The 15,972-nt window shown below is 38.7% G+C and overlaps 1 protein-coding gene across 2 annotated transcripts in view; it reads right to left on the bottom strand.

The window, feature by feature from the left end:
- Positions 1-1,320: 1,320 nt before the first annotated feature.
- Positions 1,321-15,972, bottom strand: part of LOC145695128 (tRNA (32-2'-O)-methyltransferase regulator THADA) — a 68,244-nt gene continuing 53,592 nt past the window's right edge. For both annotated transcript variants that reach the window (XM_081772052.1, XM_081772053.1), the window contains one exon: positions 1,321-1,646. In XM_081772052.1, coding sequence (XP_081628178.1) covers positions 1,444-1,646 — 203 coding nt within the window. In that variant the 3' untranslated portion in view covers positions 1,321-1,443. The remainder of the gene's footprint in view (positions 1,647-15,972) is intronic.

Here is a 15,972-nt window from a genome sequence, read left to right on the forward strand (position 1 = left end):
CTGACGTTGTTGCAAAAAACTAAGTTTTCGTCAACAGAAAAGTACTGTACAAATTCTTACTCAAGATGTCTAAAATATGAACATGTTCCTGAAGCCAACAAATACTTTCCACTAAGCCTTGAGCCTAGGAGTTCCGCTGCTTGCTTGGAAAGACTCAAGTCTCGCACTAAATCGTTTAACTCAGGTTGTGTAAATAACTTCGGCTCAGCAATTTTCTCTTCTCTGCCGTACGTCACATCACTACATTCGGTGCTACTAGAAGCAGAATATGTAAACAGTAGTTCTTGCGGTGGGTTAGGTATTGGAATACCAGGACCATGTGGTATAGGTCGTAATGCAGATGGAAGGTTAGGATATGTAAGGCTTTGTTTCATGTTAGCGGTAAAACCTTTAACCTCACACGAACAGAAATAGCAGTTATTACTATGATCTTTTGCTTCACGCTATATCACTGGTATTCCGAAACGTAGAGATCTCTTCTTGCCTTTTGTCCAGTTCCTTAGGTCTTCGACACATACTTTACATACTGTGTGTGGCGCAAATGATTTGTCTTGATCCCCTAACTTTATTCCGTAATAGGCATAATATGCACGTTTCACAAACAATGTAATTTTTTGTTTCTGTTTCGACACTAAATAACTGCCACAGGTGAAACAGAAATAATCAGGATTGTTACGACACTTCCTACGTTCCATTTCGATTCAACAACAAATAGCACAGGCAGAGACAACAACAAATCATACGGCGGTCCATAGTTCTCGCAATCACAGCTTACTGAGCGTTGTTAATGCGTTCCCAACGTGTAACGCGTTGTGATATCATTCAGTGTTACCAGATACTGTACATATTTTTTTTCGATGTTAGCAGAATAAGTAACTGCGCGTCTTTTATCACAAATTCAAAGATAATCAGAAGGATATGGCATCGAAAGTATCTTTTTATGTTTGTAATTATAATCAGTACTTCTTCCGAAATATACATTTATACGGCTATTTTCCTCTCCCCCTCCCCTCTATTTTATGAAAACTGTATGTGATAGAGCAAAACTAACTACATTTTTAGATTTCCCAGGTCAAAACATTAAGTAAACGTTAATAGTTTCCAAACAGCAAAATCGTTGTAGAGCAGTGTTATCATTTGGCGTGCATTATAAATTTCACGAAACCAATCTTATGACAAGAGGACAACGAGTCACGAAGACTTATTCCAGCTTTAAACTTTTTACTGAGACAAGCATGATGTTATTAATTTAGCCTATTATATTGTTCGTTAATAACACTGCAAACAGAATTGTTGAAAGAAAATAAAATAAAAGTACGATTTTCGGAAACAAAATATATATATTTCATCGAAAATATATAGTTACAAAAGTTACTTTATAGTATGTACATAAATGCTTTTTCACAAGGTCACGGTGTTAACACTCGAATAAAACTGAGATATTCAACTCAAATTCCCAATCTCCGAACTGTTTGTCAGCCTTACATTTGCTTCTGAACACAGAGTTAGTTGTAAGAAATTTCTTACATATTGTAGCTGATTCAGATCTCCAATTCCTAAGTCAACCAACACAGCCAATCGATGATATAACTTCTTGGACGCTATATACAATCCAGGATGCATAAACAACAGGCATAAAGAATGTTCTATGGATGAAAAGAAAATCAAATTAAAAAAAAAAAGTAATTCATACTGTTAAAAGAAACAATTATAATACACCACAGTTGCATTCTACAAAGTTCAGATTTCGAGTCATATTCAAAATCATACAAAATAAAAAAAATCTTCAAATCTTCACTTATGGTTCCCACGTTCTTCCAGGATTTTTCATTATTTTCTTTAATCTTTAAGGATTAATTAGCAAACCAAACTAGTGCAATACTTACACATACATCAAGTATTTACATAATGTGCTTACACAATTCAGAATATGTTTGGGAATTAATGTTTGAAAATTAAATATAAGATCTGTAAAAGGTCTTGGAAAGTACTAGAAAGTGTATATGCACGGTATGTTTGTTTTAGGACCGGAACACTACAGCCCTACTTGTGGAATCAGCGATTCATCTGTTGGAAGCTTGTTTGATGCTTGTGCATATTTCATCCTGCCAGGTGCATTTATTTCTGTCTGAGAGCAGTTTACTTACAGTGTTAGACAATGTTGTCATGGATCTAAAAACTGGATAGATCGCGATATTTTATTTATCAAGCCGGTAAGAAAGATAAACTTTTCAAATAATGACTACAGTGTACAAAGATAGAGAACCAAATCATCGATCAAATATATTCAGGTGGTACACTATATTTTGTAAGGGTCGGTAAAATTTCAGAACGGCCACACATGTGATGCGACCAACTGGTATATCAATAGAAGCATCGAAAAGACGAGACTTGGATGATAGTAAGATCTGATCATTATGAAAAATACGATGTAGCTGTTTGTGGTTCAAGTTTTAAAGAACAGATCTGTTGGTTCTTTGTACCCATGCCCCGTATTTTGATAGCCGAAGAAAGAGAGGGAAAAGTTTCGTATTGTTTGGATTTGAATAGAATGCTTAACGACGAACCACACTTCTTTAAATATAATAATAATAATAATAATAATAATAATAATAATAATAATAATAATAATAATAATAATAATAATAATAATAACTAACTAACTAACTAACTAACTAACTCTATGGCCTATGGAACCCGGAGATTCAGTGCCGCGTTCACAAAAGCTCTCCACTGACTTCTATCCTTAGCTAATTGGATCCAGTTTCTACTTTGTATTCCTATCTCTGCGAGATCCATCTTAATATTATCCTCCCATCTGCGCCTAGGTCTTCCTAATGGTCGTTTTCCGATTGGTCTTCCAGTCAAGACTTTGAAAGCGTTTCTACTTTCTTCCATTCTAGCTACATGACCTGCCCACCTAAGCCTCCTAGACTTGACGACCCTAACAATGTTGGGTAAACCGTATAAACTATGTAGTTCCTCGTTATGAAGCTTCCGCCATTCCCCATTCTCGTTCCTCTTGGGTCCGAATATTCTTCTCAGGATCCTGTTCTCAAATACTTTCAGTCTATGTTCTTCCCTCAGAGTAAGCGACCATGTTTCGCAACCATACAGAACAACAGGCATGATTATCGTTTTATATATTTTAAGCTTCAAATTCCTCGACAGAATTCGCGACGACAAGAGATTTTGAACCGAATAGTAACACGAATTCCCTGCTTTTAGTCGACATTTAATTTCTTCGTGAATATGATTTTCGTCTGTTAATATTGATCCTAAATATTTGAAAGTATCCACTTTATCAAAAGTATTATTTAATATTTTAACGCCTCCACAATTTGCCGTATTACGGTCCCGACGCACTTCCATGTATTTAGTTTTCTCTGCATTTACTTCTAAACCCATGTCCCTGCAAGCGTTTAATAATATCTCTGCATTTATTTCTACTGTTCTCCTATCATCCCCTATTAAATTTACATCATCAGCATATGCCATAACCTGGTGAATGCCGTTCAACTCTAGGCCCTGGTTGCTATCTTTGATTTTCCTTATGGCGTATTCCAGCACAAAGTTAAATAATAATGGCGACAACGCATCTCCTTGTTTCAGGCCATTTTCGACGTGGAAGCTCGTGGACAAAAATTTTCCTACCCGGACTTTACTTTGGGATTCACTTAAACATATCTTAATTAATCTAATTAGCTTTCTCGGTATTCCAAGCTCTGTAAGAACGTTGTATAATGTTTCTCTCCTAACCGAGTCGTAAGCCTTTCTAAAATCAATAAATAGTTGATGTACCGGGGTATTGTATTCCCACTTCTTTTCGAGTATTTGGCGAATGGTAAATATTTGGTCGATAGTTGATCGATTTCGTCTAAATCCGCACTGATAATCTCCAATAATTTCATCTGCGTATGGGGTCAATCTTGCTAACAGAATATTTGAAAGGATTTTATAGGATGTTGACAGAAGAGAAATGCCTCGATAATTATTACAGTCAGTTTTGTCGCCTTTCTTGTGAATTGGAACAATGATTGACTCTTTCCACTCTTGTGGCAATTCTTCCTTGTTCCAGATAAGGAGAATGAGTTTGTGTATCTTGTTCCACAATTTTTCGCCTCCAGCTAAAATTAACTCAGCCGGAATTTCATCTACACCCGGAGATTTGTGTTTCTTTAATTTCTTTATAGCGGCTTCCACTTCTATTCGATTGGGTTCTGAAATATACGGTTCTGCGGTGTGTATCTCCTTTTCTCCACGCACATTAGTTTTTGGCTGCGTGTTCAGCAAATCGTCAAAGAAATCTTTCCATCTATTTAAGAGGCTATCCGTATCAGTGAGAACTGTTCCGTCAGATTTCTTTAATATATAAGCACGAGGTTGATAGCCTTTCTTAAATTCGCTGATCCCCTTATACATGTCCCGAATATTTTTATTTTTACTATTATCTTCAAGTTCCTTAATTTTAGCTTTCAAAAAATCCCGTTTCTTTGTTCTAAAAGTTTTGGAAGTTTCCCGCCTGATATCTGCGAAATTTTGTGTAGTTATTTCATTCGGATTTTGTAGCCACCGTAATTTTGCCTGTTTTCTCTTCTCTACTAGTTTAATGCATTCTTGGTCGAACCATGGTTTGTTCCTACGTATTGCCGCGTGTCCCAATTTTTCTATTGCTGAACTTTTAATGCTATCTCTAATTTCAATCCAAGTATCCTCAACACTAGTGCACTCCGAGTCTTCTAAAACCGAGAATCTATTCCAAACTTCAATCTGGTATTCCTCTCTTACCTGGCTCTCTTCTAATTTCTTTAAATTAAATCTCTCCGTTTTCGGACATTGAGTATTACATTTATTCAACGATAATCTCTCCCGTATTATCGCTGCTATAAATGGTATTTCTACGGCGACACTGTTTTAATGATGAAATGTCTGATCTCTTAAATTAAAAAATTCGATCAAAGTTGATATTTTCGTGATAAGTGTCACAATCAGCCCCTCTAAACGACCGGACGTCAATTATGCTAGATTGTCTTCTTCTATCTACTAAAACGTGATCAATTTGATTATGTGTTTTTCCGTCTGGTGATGTCCAAGTGTATTTATGAACGTCGCGATGTGAGAATTTTGTACTCTTCACGATTAGGTTTTTGGATGTTGCAAAGTTCACGAGTCTAACACCGTTGTCATTACTTTCCTTATGCAAACTTTCGTTCCCTATAATTGGTTTGAAAATATCCTCTCGTCCTACCTTCGCATTGAAATCCCCTAATAGAATCTTCATATGGTATCGCGGGAGTTGGTCAAATATCCGTTCCACTTCTTCGTAAAAACTATCTTTTATATCGTCACCCTTATCTTCAGTTGGAGCATGTACATTTAAAACAATAATATCACACCACCGTCCCTTAAGAGTAATAAAAGAAAGTCTGTCAGTAACAAATTCAACCCGTTTAATTGCTGGTAATATTCGTTTGTGAACGAAAAACCCTGTTCCTAACTGGTGATTTTTATTTCCTTCCCCGTAAAAGAACGTAAAATTTCCGGAATTCTCAGATCCATTTCCTTCCCACCTAACTTCCTGAACTCCTACTAAGTCCATCCTGTATTTCTCTAACTCACTCGTTACAGATTTTAACGCGCCTGCCCTATAAAGACTTCTAATATTCCATGTTCCAAATCTCATGTCCATTTTCTTTTGCTGATGTCGTGCCAAGTTATCAGTCCTTGTCCGAGGCTTTTGTGAATGTTTCTGAACAAGTACCTTTTTTTACAGGATGAGGGTGTTAGCCTTACCCAAACCCCCAAGCTGGAGGACCACTCCTAGTCGTCTGTCCGCGACTGCTCATTCAGTATATTCGCAGCTAACCTCTATATCTAGAGGCCTTCTCCTCGATCCGCAACCTGAGGACGCGCCATGTCGTGGTGACAGGAACCCACGTTACACGGAATAATAATAATAATAATAATAATAATAATAATAATAATAATAATAATAATAATAGTTACAATACAAAAACATGTTAGTCTGCGAATAACTCTAATACACAAACTTCAAAACATTTAAATGTTCCAAGTTGCATAAACATCTGGGCGAAAATATTTAGATATTTTTAATCCTTATTGTAATGTAAGACCCATCGGTCAGTCGGTCACGCTAATTCCCAGTAGTTTACAGTTAGGCTTATCCTTGCCGCTAGTAGCGCTATTTTCTGACGCCAAGATATATGCTAACGTGTAAGTAATTTGCAGACGAACCGAAGGCCTGGGATTGCAAGGAGTCGTGAAGCTTGATTTAGATTTACAGATTTCCCCACAAAACACAACGCGAGGGGATATTCCCTATACATGAAATTTTGTCAGTGTGATCTTTCGTGTTGTACGGAGAATACTTCTGATTGTGCAATGTAGTAGGATTGTCGCTGTTATTTTATATTTTCGTTGTCATTATTGTTACCGTTTAGTTATAATAATTGTTACCGTTTATGTTACAGCTATTTACATTATTATTGTTGTGTAGCTTTCTTTTCACTCATTCACAATGCCCTCAAAGTTTGACAACCTTGTTGGTGAATTTCTGCTCTTTGATGTTTACTCAAATATGCGTTTGGAAGGCAGCTCCACGAATAACAGTGTTTGTGCCTATTATTATTATTATTATTCTGAGGAACGTGATAAAATATTTGGTGGAAGGAGAAAAGGAAGAAGCAAAAGAACGTTACCAAAATGAATTATTGCTACATGAAAACAAAGCAGTTAGAGATTAGTTGAAGGCCGTAGTGCATGAAAGTTTATCACCTGTCAACGATGAAAGAAATAATGATCCACTTCTCCATTACTCCAAATCCCCAAGTTTCTCACCACAAACTTACTTGACTGAGCAACCGTGCCCCCTCCCCCGGCTTTCTTCTATCTAGACACTACTCAGACCTTAATCTGGTCACACACTGACCGCGACATTTGACACAACATTATTTTTCACTCTCTTTTTTCCCCCCATACTTGAGGGTGAGATAGCAGTCTCGAAAACGTGTGTCAAGTTAGACCAACCACCAACACCAAAGCGACCGGAACATATCTCAGAATTATGGGCTATTTATGGGCTAATTAGTTGCTCTAATCCCAATTTTTGGGCTCCAACTGTTTAGCGGGAAATCGGATTCAAAGTGGGCGAGTCCAGCTTGATATCAAGCTAGAACCCCCCATATGGTTAGAATGGTCCGATCGAAAAAATTCAAACGCCAGAATTATGGGCTATTTATGGGCTAATTAGTTGCTCTAATCCCAATTTTTGGGCTCCTACTGTTTAGCGGGAAATCGGATTCAAAATGGGCGAGTCCAGCTTGATATCAAGCTAGAACCCCCTATATGGTTAGAATGGTCCGATCGAAAAAATTCAAACGCCAGAATTATGGGCTATTTATGGGCTAATTAGTTGCTCTAATCCAAATTTTTGGGCTCCTACTGTTTAGCGGGAAATCGGATTCAAAATGGGCGAGTCCAGCTTGATATCAAGCTAGAACCCCCCATATGGTTAGAATGGTCCGATCGAAAAAATTCAAACGCCAGAATTATGGGCTATTTATGGGCTAATTAGTTGCTCTAATCCCAATTTTTGGGCTCCTACTGTTTAGCGGGAAATCGGATTCAAAATGGGCGAGTCCAGCTTGATATCAAGCTAGAACCCCCCATATGGTTAGAATGGTCCGATCGAAAAATTCAAACGCCAGAATTATGGGCTATTTATGGGCTAATTAGTTGCTCTAATCCCAATTTTTGGGCTCCTACTGTTTAGCGGGAAATCGAATTCAAAATGGGCGAGTCCAGCTTGATATCAAGCTAGAACCCCCCATATGGTTAGAATGGTCCGATCGAAAAAATTCAAACGCCAGAATTATGGGCTATTTATGGGCTAATTAGTTGCTCTAATCCCAATTTTTGGGCTCCTACTGTTTAGCGGGAAATCGGATTCAAAATGGGCAAGTCCAGCTTGATATCAAGCTAGAACCCCCCATATGGTTAGAATGGTCCGATCGAAAAAATTCAAACGCCAGAATTATGGGCTATTTATTTGCTAATTAGTTGCTCTAATCCCAATTTTTGGGCTCCTACTGTTTAGCGGGAAATCGGATTCAAAATGGGCGAGTCCAGCTTGATATCAAGCTAGAACCCCCCATATGGTTAGAATGGTCCGATCGAAAAAATTCAAACGCCAGAATTATGGGCTATTTATGGGCTAATTAGTTGCTCTAATCCCAATTTTTGGGCGCCTACTGTTTAGCGGGAAATCGGATTCAAAATGGGCGAGTCCAGCTTGATATCAAGCTAGAACCCCCATATGGTTAGAATGGTCCGATCGAAAAAATTCAAACGCCAGAATTATGGGCTATTTATGGGCTAATTAGTTGCTTTAATCCCAATTTTTGGGCTCCTACTGTTTAGCGGGAAATCGGATTCAAAATAGGCGAGTCTAACTTGATATCAAGCTAGAACCTCCCGTGCGGTTACGGTTAGAATGGTCCGATCGAAAAAATTCAAACGCCAGAATTATGGGCTATTTATGGGCTAATTAGTTGCTCTAGTCCCAATTTTTGGGCTCCTATTGTTTAGCGGGAAATCGGATTCAAAGTGGGCGAATCTAGCTTGATATCAAGTTAGAACTAACCATACGCTTACGGCTAGAAAGATCCGATCGAAAAAAATCAAACGCCAGAATCATGGACTATTTATGGGCTAATTAGTTGCTCTAATCCCAATTTTTGGGCTCCTACTGTTTAGCGGGAAATCGGGTTCAAAATAGGCGAGTCTAGCTTGATATCAAGCTTGAACCTCCCGTACGGTTACGGTTAGAATGTTCCAATGGAAAAAATCAAACGCCAGAAATATGGTCTATTTATGGGCTAATTAGTTGCTTTAGTCCCAATTTTTGGGCTCCTATTGTTTAGTAGGAAATCGGATTTAAAATGGGCGAGTCTAACTTGATATCAAGTTAGAACCCCAATGTGGTTAGAATGGTCCGATCGAAAAAATTCAAACAACGGAATTATGGGCTATTTCTGGGCTAATTAGTTGCTCTAATCCCAATTTTTGGGCTCCTACTGTTTAGCGGGAAATCGGATTCAAATTAGGCGAGTCTAACTTGATATCAAGCTAGAACCTCCCGTGCGGTTACGGTTAGAATGGTCCGATCGAAAAATTCAAACGCCAGAATTATGGGCTATTTATGGGCTAATTAGTTGTTCTAATCCCAATTTTCGGGCTCCTACTGTTTAGCGGGAAATCGGATTCAAAATAGGCGAGTCTAACTTGATATCAAGCTAGAACCCCCCCATATGGTTAGAATGGTCCGATCGAAAAAATTCAAACGCCAGAATTATGGGCTATTTATGGGCTAATTAGTTGCTCTAATCCCAATTTTCGGGCTCCTACTGTTTAGCGGGAAATCGGATTCAAAATAGGCGAGTCTAACTTGATATCAAGCTAGAACCCCCCATATGGTTAGAATGGTCCGATCGAAAAAATTCAAACGCCAGAATTATGGGCTATTTATGGGCTAATTAGTTGCTCTAATCCCAATTTTTGGGCTCCTACTGTTTAGCGGGAAATCGGATTCAAAGTGGGCGAATCTAGCTTGATATCAAGCTAGAACTCCCCATACGGTTACGGTTAGAATGATCCGATCGAAAAAATTCAAACGCCAGAATTATGGGCTAATTAGTTGCTCTAATCTCAATTTTTGGGCTCCTACTGTTTAGCGGGAAATCGGAATCAAAATGGGCGAGTGTTGATCGACATCAAGGTAGAACCCTCAATATGGTTACGGTTAGAATGGTCCGATCGAAAAATTCAAACGCCGGAATTATGAGCTAATTATGGGCTAATTAGTTGCTCTAATCGCATTTTTGGGCTCTTATTGTTTAGCGGGAAATCGGATTCAAAATGGGCGAGTCTAGCTTGTCCTCGCTAAAAAAAAACATACGGTTACAATATTCCTATCCTAAAAATTCAAACGCTGGAAGTATGGGCTAATTTTTGCTCTAATCCTGATTTTCGAGCTTCTACCTTTTAGCAGGAAATCGGAATCATAGTCTGCGAGTCTAGCTTGACATCAAGGAAAAACCCTCCATAAGGTTAGACATCTCGAATCGAAGAAAATCAAACGTCAGAAATATGGACTATTTATGGGCTAATTGATGCTGTAATTCCTAGTTTGGGGCTGTTACCTTCTAGCAGAAATTCTTTATCAAATTGAGATTTGGCTTAGCTTCTAGCTATAAACCCAGGGCTATAATACTCCGATCAAAATAATTAAAACGTCGGAATTATGGGTTATTTGTATTGCTAAATGGTTGCTCTAATGTCGATTGTTTTCTTCTATCTTTAGCAAGAAATCTCATGCAAGATTGGTATTGATCTTAGATAAGTTGGGATGATACTTTCAAAGTTGGAGTGAGAAAACATCGGTGTTTATTATTGAAAATTGATTTTTTTGCACTCTCCGCAAATGTAAATCTATATCTCTACTAGTAAATCCATGAATTAATTTTTCACATGTTTATGTTCATTATGTTTGGAAGTAAGCAGTGTATATATAGAATTTATATAGTGAAATATCATTATTTTTTAAATAAATTTATTGTGCAAAGGAAAAGCCTCTTTGCCGTTGCTGGGGGCCGCAGTGGCACAGTGGTAGAGCGTTTATCTCTTGTTCGTGTGATCCCTGGTTCGAAACCAGATCGCGCCAATTGGTCTTTGTGGTTGACAAATACCATGTACTTAAGTTTATCGGAGTTCTCTCATTTCCTCCCACTTTATTCATTCCACCATTTCATTCAATTGTTATTATCACCGTCTGCCATAGCTTATAGATCACACACAAAAATGAGGCATTACATTCGGAATGAGCCTCGTAATATAACTTAAACTTTGCATAACAATGGACAAATAATAATCAGAAATAATATCTTGCAAATGGTTGTGTTTTTTTTTCTGTACCATGCCTACAGAAGAAGGCATTTCTGACTTTACTTTTCCACTTTTAATTAGTTTAATAAAAAAAATTTCCAACATCCTTGTGGATCACAATGTTTACCCTACTCTTCGAGAACTACTACAAATAGAGTTATGGTCTATGCAATATCTTTATCATAGATGAGATTACCTGTATATTTCTTGGAAAAGTAAAGCCTCAACATATGTTTTTTTTTAAAAATGGAAGTGCGGGGAGGAAATGAAATATCTAGTTTAACGACCCCTATTAACCGAAGCTAAGGGAGACGGCGATAATAAGAAATGAATAAAGTGTGAGGAAACGGGAGAATCTCGATAAAACACACCCACAAGGTGTTTGTCAACCACAAAGACCACTTGGCACAATCTAGGATCGAACTAGGGATCACACGCGCAAGAGATAAACATACTACCGCTGCGCCACTGCGGTCCCCAGCAACGGCGAAGAGGTATCTCCTATAAACAAAAAAAAGTATCTAAAAAATAATATGATATTTCACTATATAAATTCTATATATACACAACTTACTTTCAAACATACTGAACATATAAACGTGAAAAGACAATTCATGGATTTACTAGTAGAGATATATATTGGTACTCGCGGAGAATGCAAATAAATCAATTTTCAGTTAACAGACATCGACATTTTCTCACTGCAACTTTGAAATTATCATTCCTCGTTAACTAGAAATCAATACAAATCTTGCATTAGATTTCTTGTGAACGATAGAAGAACCAAAATCGACATTAGGGTAAATAATTAGCACTCCGGCATTTTAATTATTTGATCGGAGTATTATAACACTAGATTTATAGCTAGAAGTTAAGCCAAATCCCACAATTTGATGAAGAACTCCTGCTAAACGGTAGCAGCCCAAACACGGAATTAGAGGACCAATTAACCCAAAAATAGCCAATAATTCCGGCGTTTGAGTTTTTTTTTTTTTTTTGATCGGAGAATTGCTACTGCATCGCGGGTCCTAGCTTGATATCAAGCTAGACTCGCCCATTTTGAATCCGATTTCCCCCTAAAAAGTAGGAGCCCAAAAATTGAGACTAGAGCAACTAATTAGCCCATAAATAGCCCATAATTCTGGCGTTTGAATTTTTTCGATCGGACCATTCTAACCGTAACCGCACGGGAGGTTCTAGCTTGATATCAAGTTAGACTCGCCTATTTTGAATCCGATTTCCCGCTAAACAGTAGGAGCCCAAAAATTGGGATTAGAGCAACTAATTTGCCCAGAAATAACCTATAATTCCGTTGTTTGAATTTTTTCGATCGTACCATTTTAACCGTAACCACATTGGGGGTTCTAACTTGATATCAAGTTAGACTCGCCCATTTTAAATCCGATTTCCTACCAAACAATACGAGCCCAAAAATTGGGACTAGAGCAACTAATTAGCCCATAAATAGCCCATATTTCTGGCGTTTGAATTTTTTCGATCGGACCATTCTAACCGTAACCTTACGGGAGGTTCAAGCTTGATATCAAGCTAGACTCGCCTATTTTGAATCCGATTTCCCGCTAAACAGTAGGAGCCCAAAAATTGGGATTAGTGCAACTAATTAGCCCATAAATAGCCCATGATTCTGGCGTTTGATTTTTTTCGATCGGATCTTTCTAACCATATGGGGGGTTCTAGCTTGATATCAAGCTGGACTCGCCCACTTTGAATCCGATTTCCCGCTAAATAGTAGGAGCCCAAAAATTGGGATTAGAGCAACTAATTAGCCCATAAATAGCCCATAATTCTGGCGTTTGAATTTTTTCGATCGGACCATTCTAACCATATGGGGGGTTCTAGCTTGATATCAAGCTGGACTCGCCCACTTTGAATCCGATTTCCCGCTAAACAGTAGGAGCCCAAAAATTGGGATTAGAGCAACTAATTAGCCCATAAATAGCCCATAATTCTGGCGTTTGAATTTTTTCGATCGGACCATTCTAACCATATGGGGGGTTCTAGCTTGATATCAAGCTGGACTCCCCCACTTTGAATCCGATTTCCCGCTAAACAGTAGGAGCCCAAAAATTGGGATTAGAGCAACTAATTAGCCCATAAATAGCCCATAATTCTGGCGTTTGAATTTTTTCGATCGGACCATTCTAACCGTAACCGCACGGGAGGTTCTAGCTTGATATCAAGTTAGACTCGCCTATTTTGAATCCGATTTCCCGCTAAACAGTAGGAGCCCAAAAATTGGGATTAGAGCAACTAATTTGCCCAGAAATAACCTATAATTCCGTTGTTTGAATTTTTTCGATCGTACCATTTTAACCGTAACCACTTTGGGGGTTCTAACTTGATATCAAGTTAGACTCGCCCATTTTAAATCCGATTTCCTACCAAACAATACGAGCCCAAAAATTGGGACTAGAGCAACTAATTAGCCCATAAATAGCCCATATTTCTGGCGTTTGAATTTTTTCGATCGGACCATTCTAACCGTAACCTTACGGGAGGTTCAAGCTTGATATCAAGCTAGACTCGCCTATTTTGAATCCGATTTCCCGCTAAACAGTAGGAGCCCAAAAATTGGGATTAGTGCAACTAATTAGCCCATAAATAGCCCATGATTCTGGCGTTTGATTTTTTTCGATCGGATCTTTCTAACCATATGGGGGGTTCTAGCTTGATATCAAGCTGGACTCGCCCACTTTGAATCCGATTTCCCGCTAAATAGTAGGAGCCCAAAAATTGGGATTAGAGCAACTAATTAGCCCATAAATAGCCCATAATTCTGGCGTTTGAATTTTTTCGATCGGACCATTCTAACCATATGGGGGGTTCTACCTTGATATCAAGCTGGACTCGCCCACTTTGAATCCGATTTCCCGCTAAACAGTAGGAGCCCAAAAATTGGGATTAGAGCAACTAATTAGCCCATAAATAGCCCATAATTCTGGCGTTTGAATTTTTTCGATCGGACCATTCTAACCATATGGGGGGTTCTAGCTTGATATCAAGCTGGACTCGCCCACTTTGAATCCGATTTCCCGCTAAACAGTAGGAGCCCAAAAATTGGGATTAGAGCAACTAATTAGCCCATAAATAGCCCATAATTCTGGCGTTTGAATTTTTTCGATCGGACCATTCTAACCATATGGGGGGTTCTAGCTTGATATCAAGCTGGACTCGCCCACTTTGAATCCGATTTCCCGCTAAACAGTAGGAGCCCAAAAATTTGGATTAGAGCAACTAATTAGCCCATAAATAGCCCATAATTCTGGCGTTTGAATTTTTTCGATCGGACCATTCTAACCATATGGGGGGTTCTAGCTTGATATCAAGCTGGACTCCCCCACTTTGAATCTGATTTCCCGCTAAACAGTAGGAGCCCAAAAATTGGGATTAGAGCAACTAATTAGCCCATAAATAGCCCATAATTCTGGCGTTTGAATTTTTTCGATCGGACCATTCTAACCGTAACCGCACGGGAGGTTCTAGCTTGATATCAAGTTAGACTCGCCTATTTTGAATCCGATTTCCCGCTAAACAGTAGGAGCCCAAAAATTGGGATTAGAGCAACTAATTTGCCCAGAAATAACCTATAATTCCGTTGTTTGAATTTTTTCGATCGTACCATTTTAACCGTAACCACATTGGGGGTTCTAACTTGATATCAAGTTAGACTCGCCCATTTTAAATCCGATTTCCTACCAAACAATACGAGCCCAAAAATTGGGACTAGAGCAACTAATTAGCCCATAAATAGCCCATATTTCTGGCGTTTGAATTTTTTCGATCGGACCATTCTAACCGTAACCTTACGGGAGGTTCAAGCTTGATATCAAGCTAGACTCGCCTATTTTGAATCCGATTTCCCGCTAAACAGTAGGAGCCCAAAAATTGGGATTAGTGCAACTAATTAGCCCATAAATAGCCCATGATTCTGGCGTTTGATTTTTTTCGATCGGATCTTTCTAGCCGTAAGCGTATGGGGAGTTCTAACTTGATATCAAGCTAGATTCGCCCACTTTGAATCCGATTTCCCGCTAAACAGTAGGAGCTCAAAAATTGGGATTAGAGCAACTAATTAGCCCATAAATAGCCCATAATTCTGGCGTTTGAATTTTTTCGATCGGACCATTCTAACCATATGGGGGGTTCTAGCTTGATATCAAGCTGGACTCGCCCACTTTGAATCCGATTTCCCGCTAAATAGTAGGAGCCCAAAAATTGGGATTAGAGCAACTAATTAGCCCATAAATAGCCCATAATTCTGGCGTTTGAATTTTTTCGATCGGACCATTCTAACCATATGGGGGGTTCTAGCTTGATATCAAGCTGGACTCGCCCACTTTGAATCCGATTTCCCGCTAAACAGTAGGAGCCCAAAAATTGGGATTAGAGCAACTAATTAGCCCATAAATAGCCCATAATTCTGGCGTTTGAATTTTTTCGATCGGACCATTCTAACCATATGGGGGGTTCTAGCTTGATATCAAGCTGGACTCGCCCACTTTGAATCCGATTTCCCGCTAAACAGTAGGAGCCCAAAAATTGGGATTAGAGCAACTAATTAGCCCATAAATAGCCCATATTTCTGGCGTTTGAATTTTTTCGATCGGACCATTCTAACCATATGGGGGGTTCTAGCTTGATATCAAGCTGGACTCGCCCACTTTGAATCCGATTTCCCGCTAAACAGTAGGAGCCCAAAAATTGGGATTAGAGCAACTAATTAGCCCATAAATAGCCCATAATTCTGGCGTTTGAATTTTTTCGATCGGACCATTCTAACCATATGGGGGGTTCTAGCTTGATATCAAGCTGGACTCCCCCACTTTGAATCCGATTTCCCGCTAAACAGTAGGAGCCCAAAAATTGGGATTAGAGCAACTAATTAGCCCATAAATAGCCCATAATTCTGGCGTTTGAATTTTTTCGATCGGACCATTCTAACCATATGGGGGGTTCTAGCTTGATATCAAGCTGGACTCGCCCAGTTTG

The sequence above is a fragment of the Thermobia domestica genome, chromosome 9, assembly GCF_964235325.1.
Source record: "Thermobia domestica chromosome 9, izTheDome1.hap1.1, whole genome shotgun sequence".
NCBI classification, from domain to species: Eukaryota; Metazoa; Arthropoda; class Insecta; order Zygentoma; family Lepismatidae; genus Thermobia; species Thermobia domestica.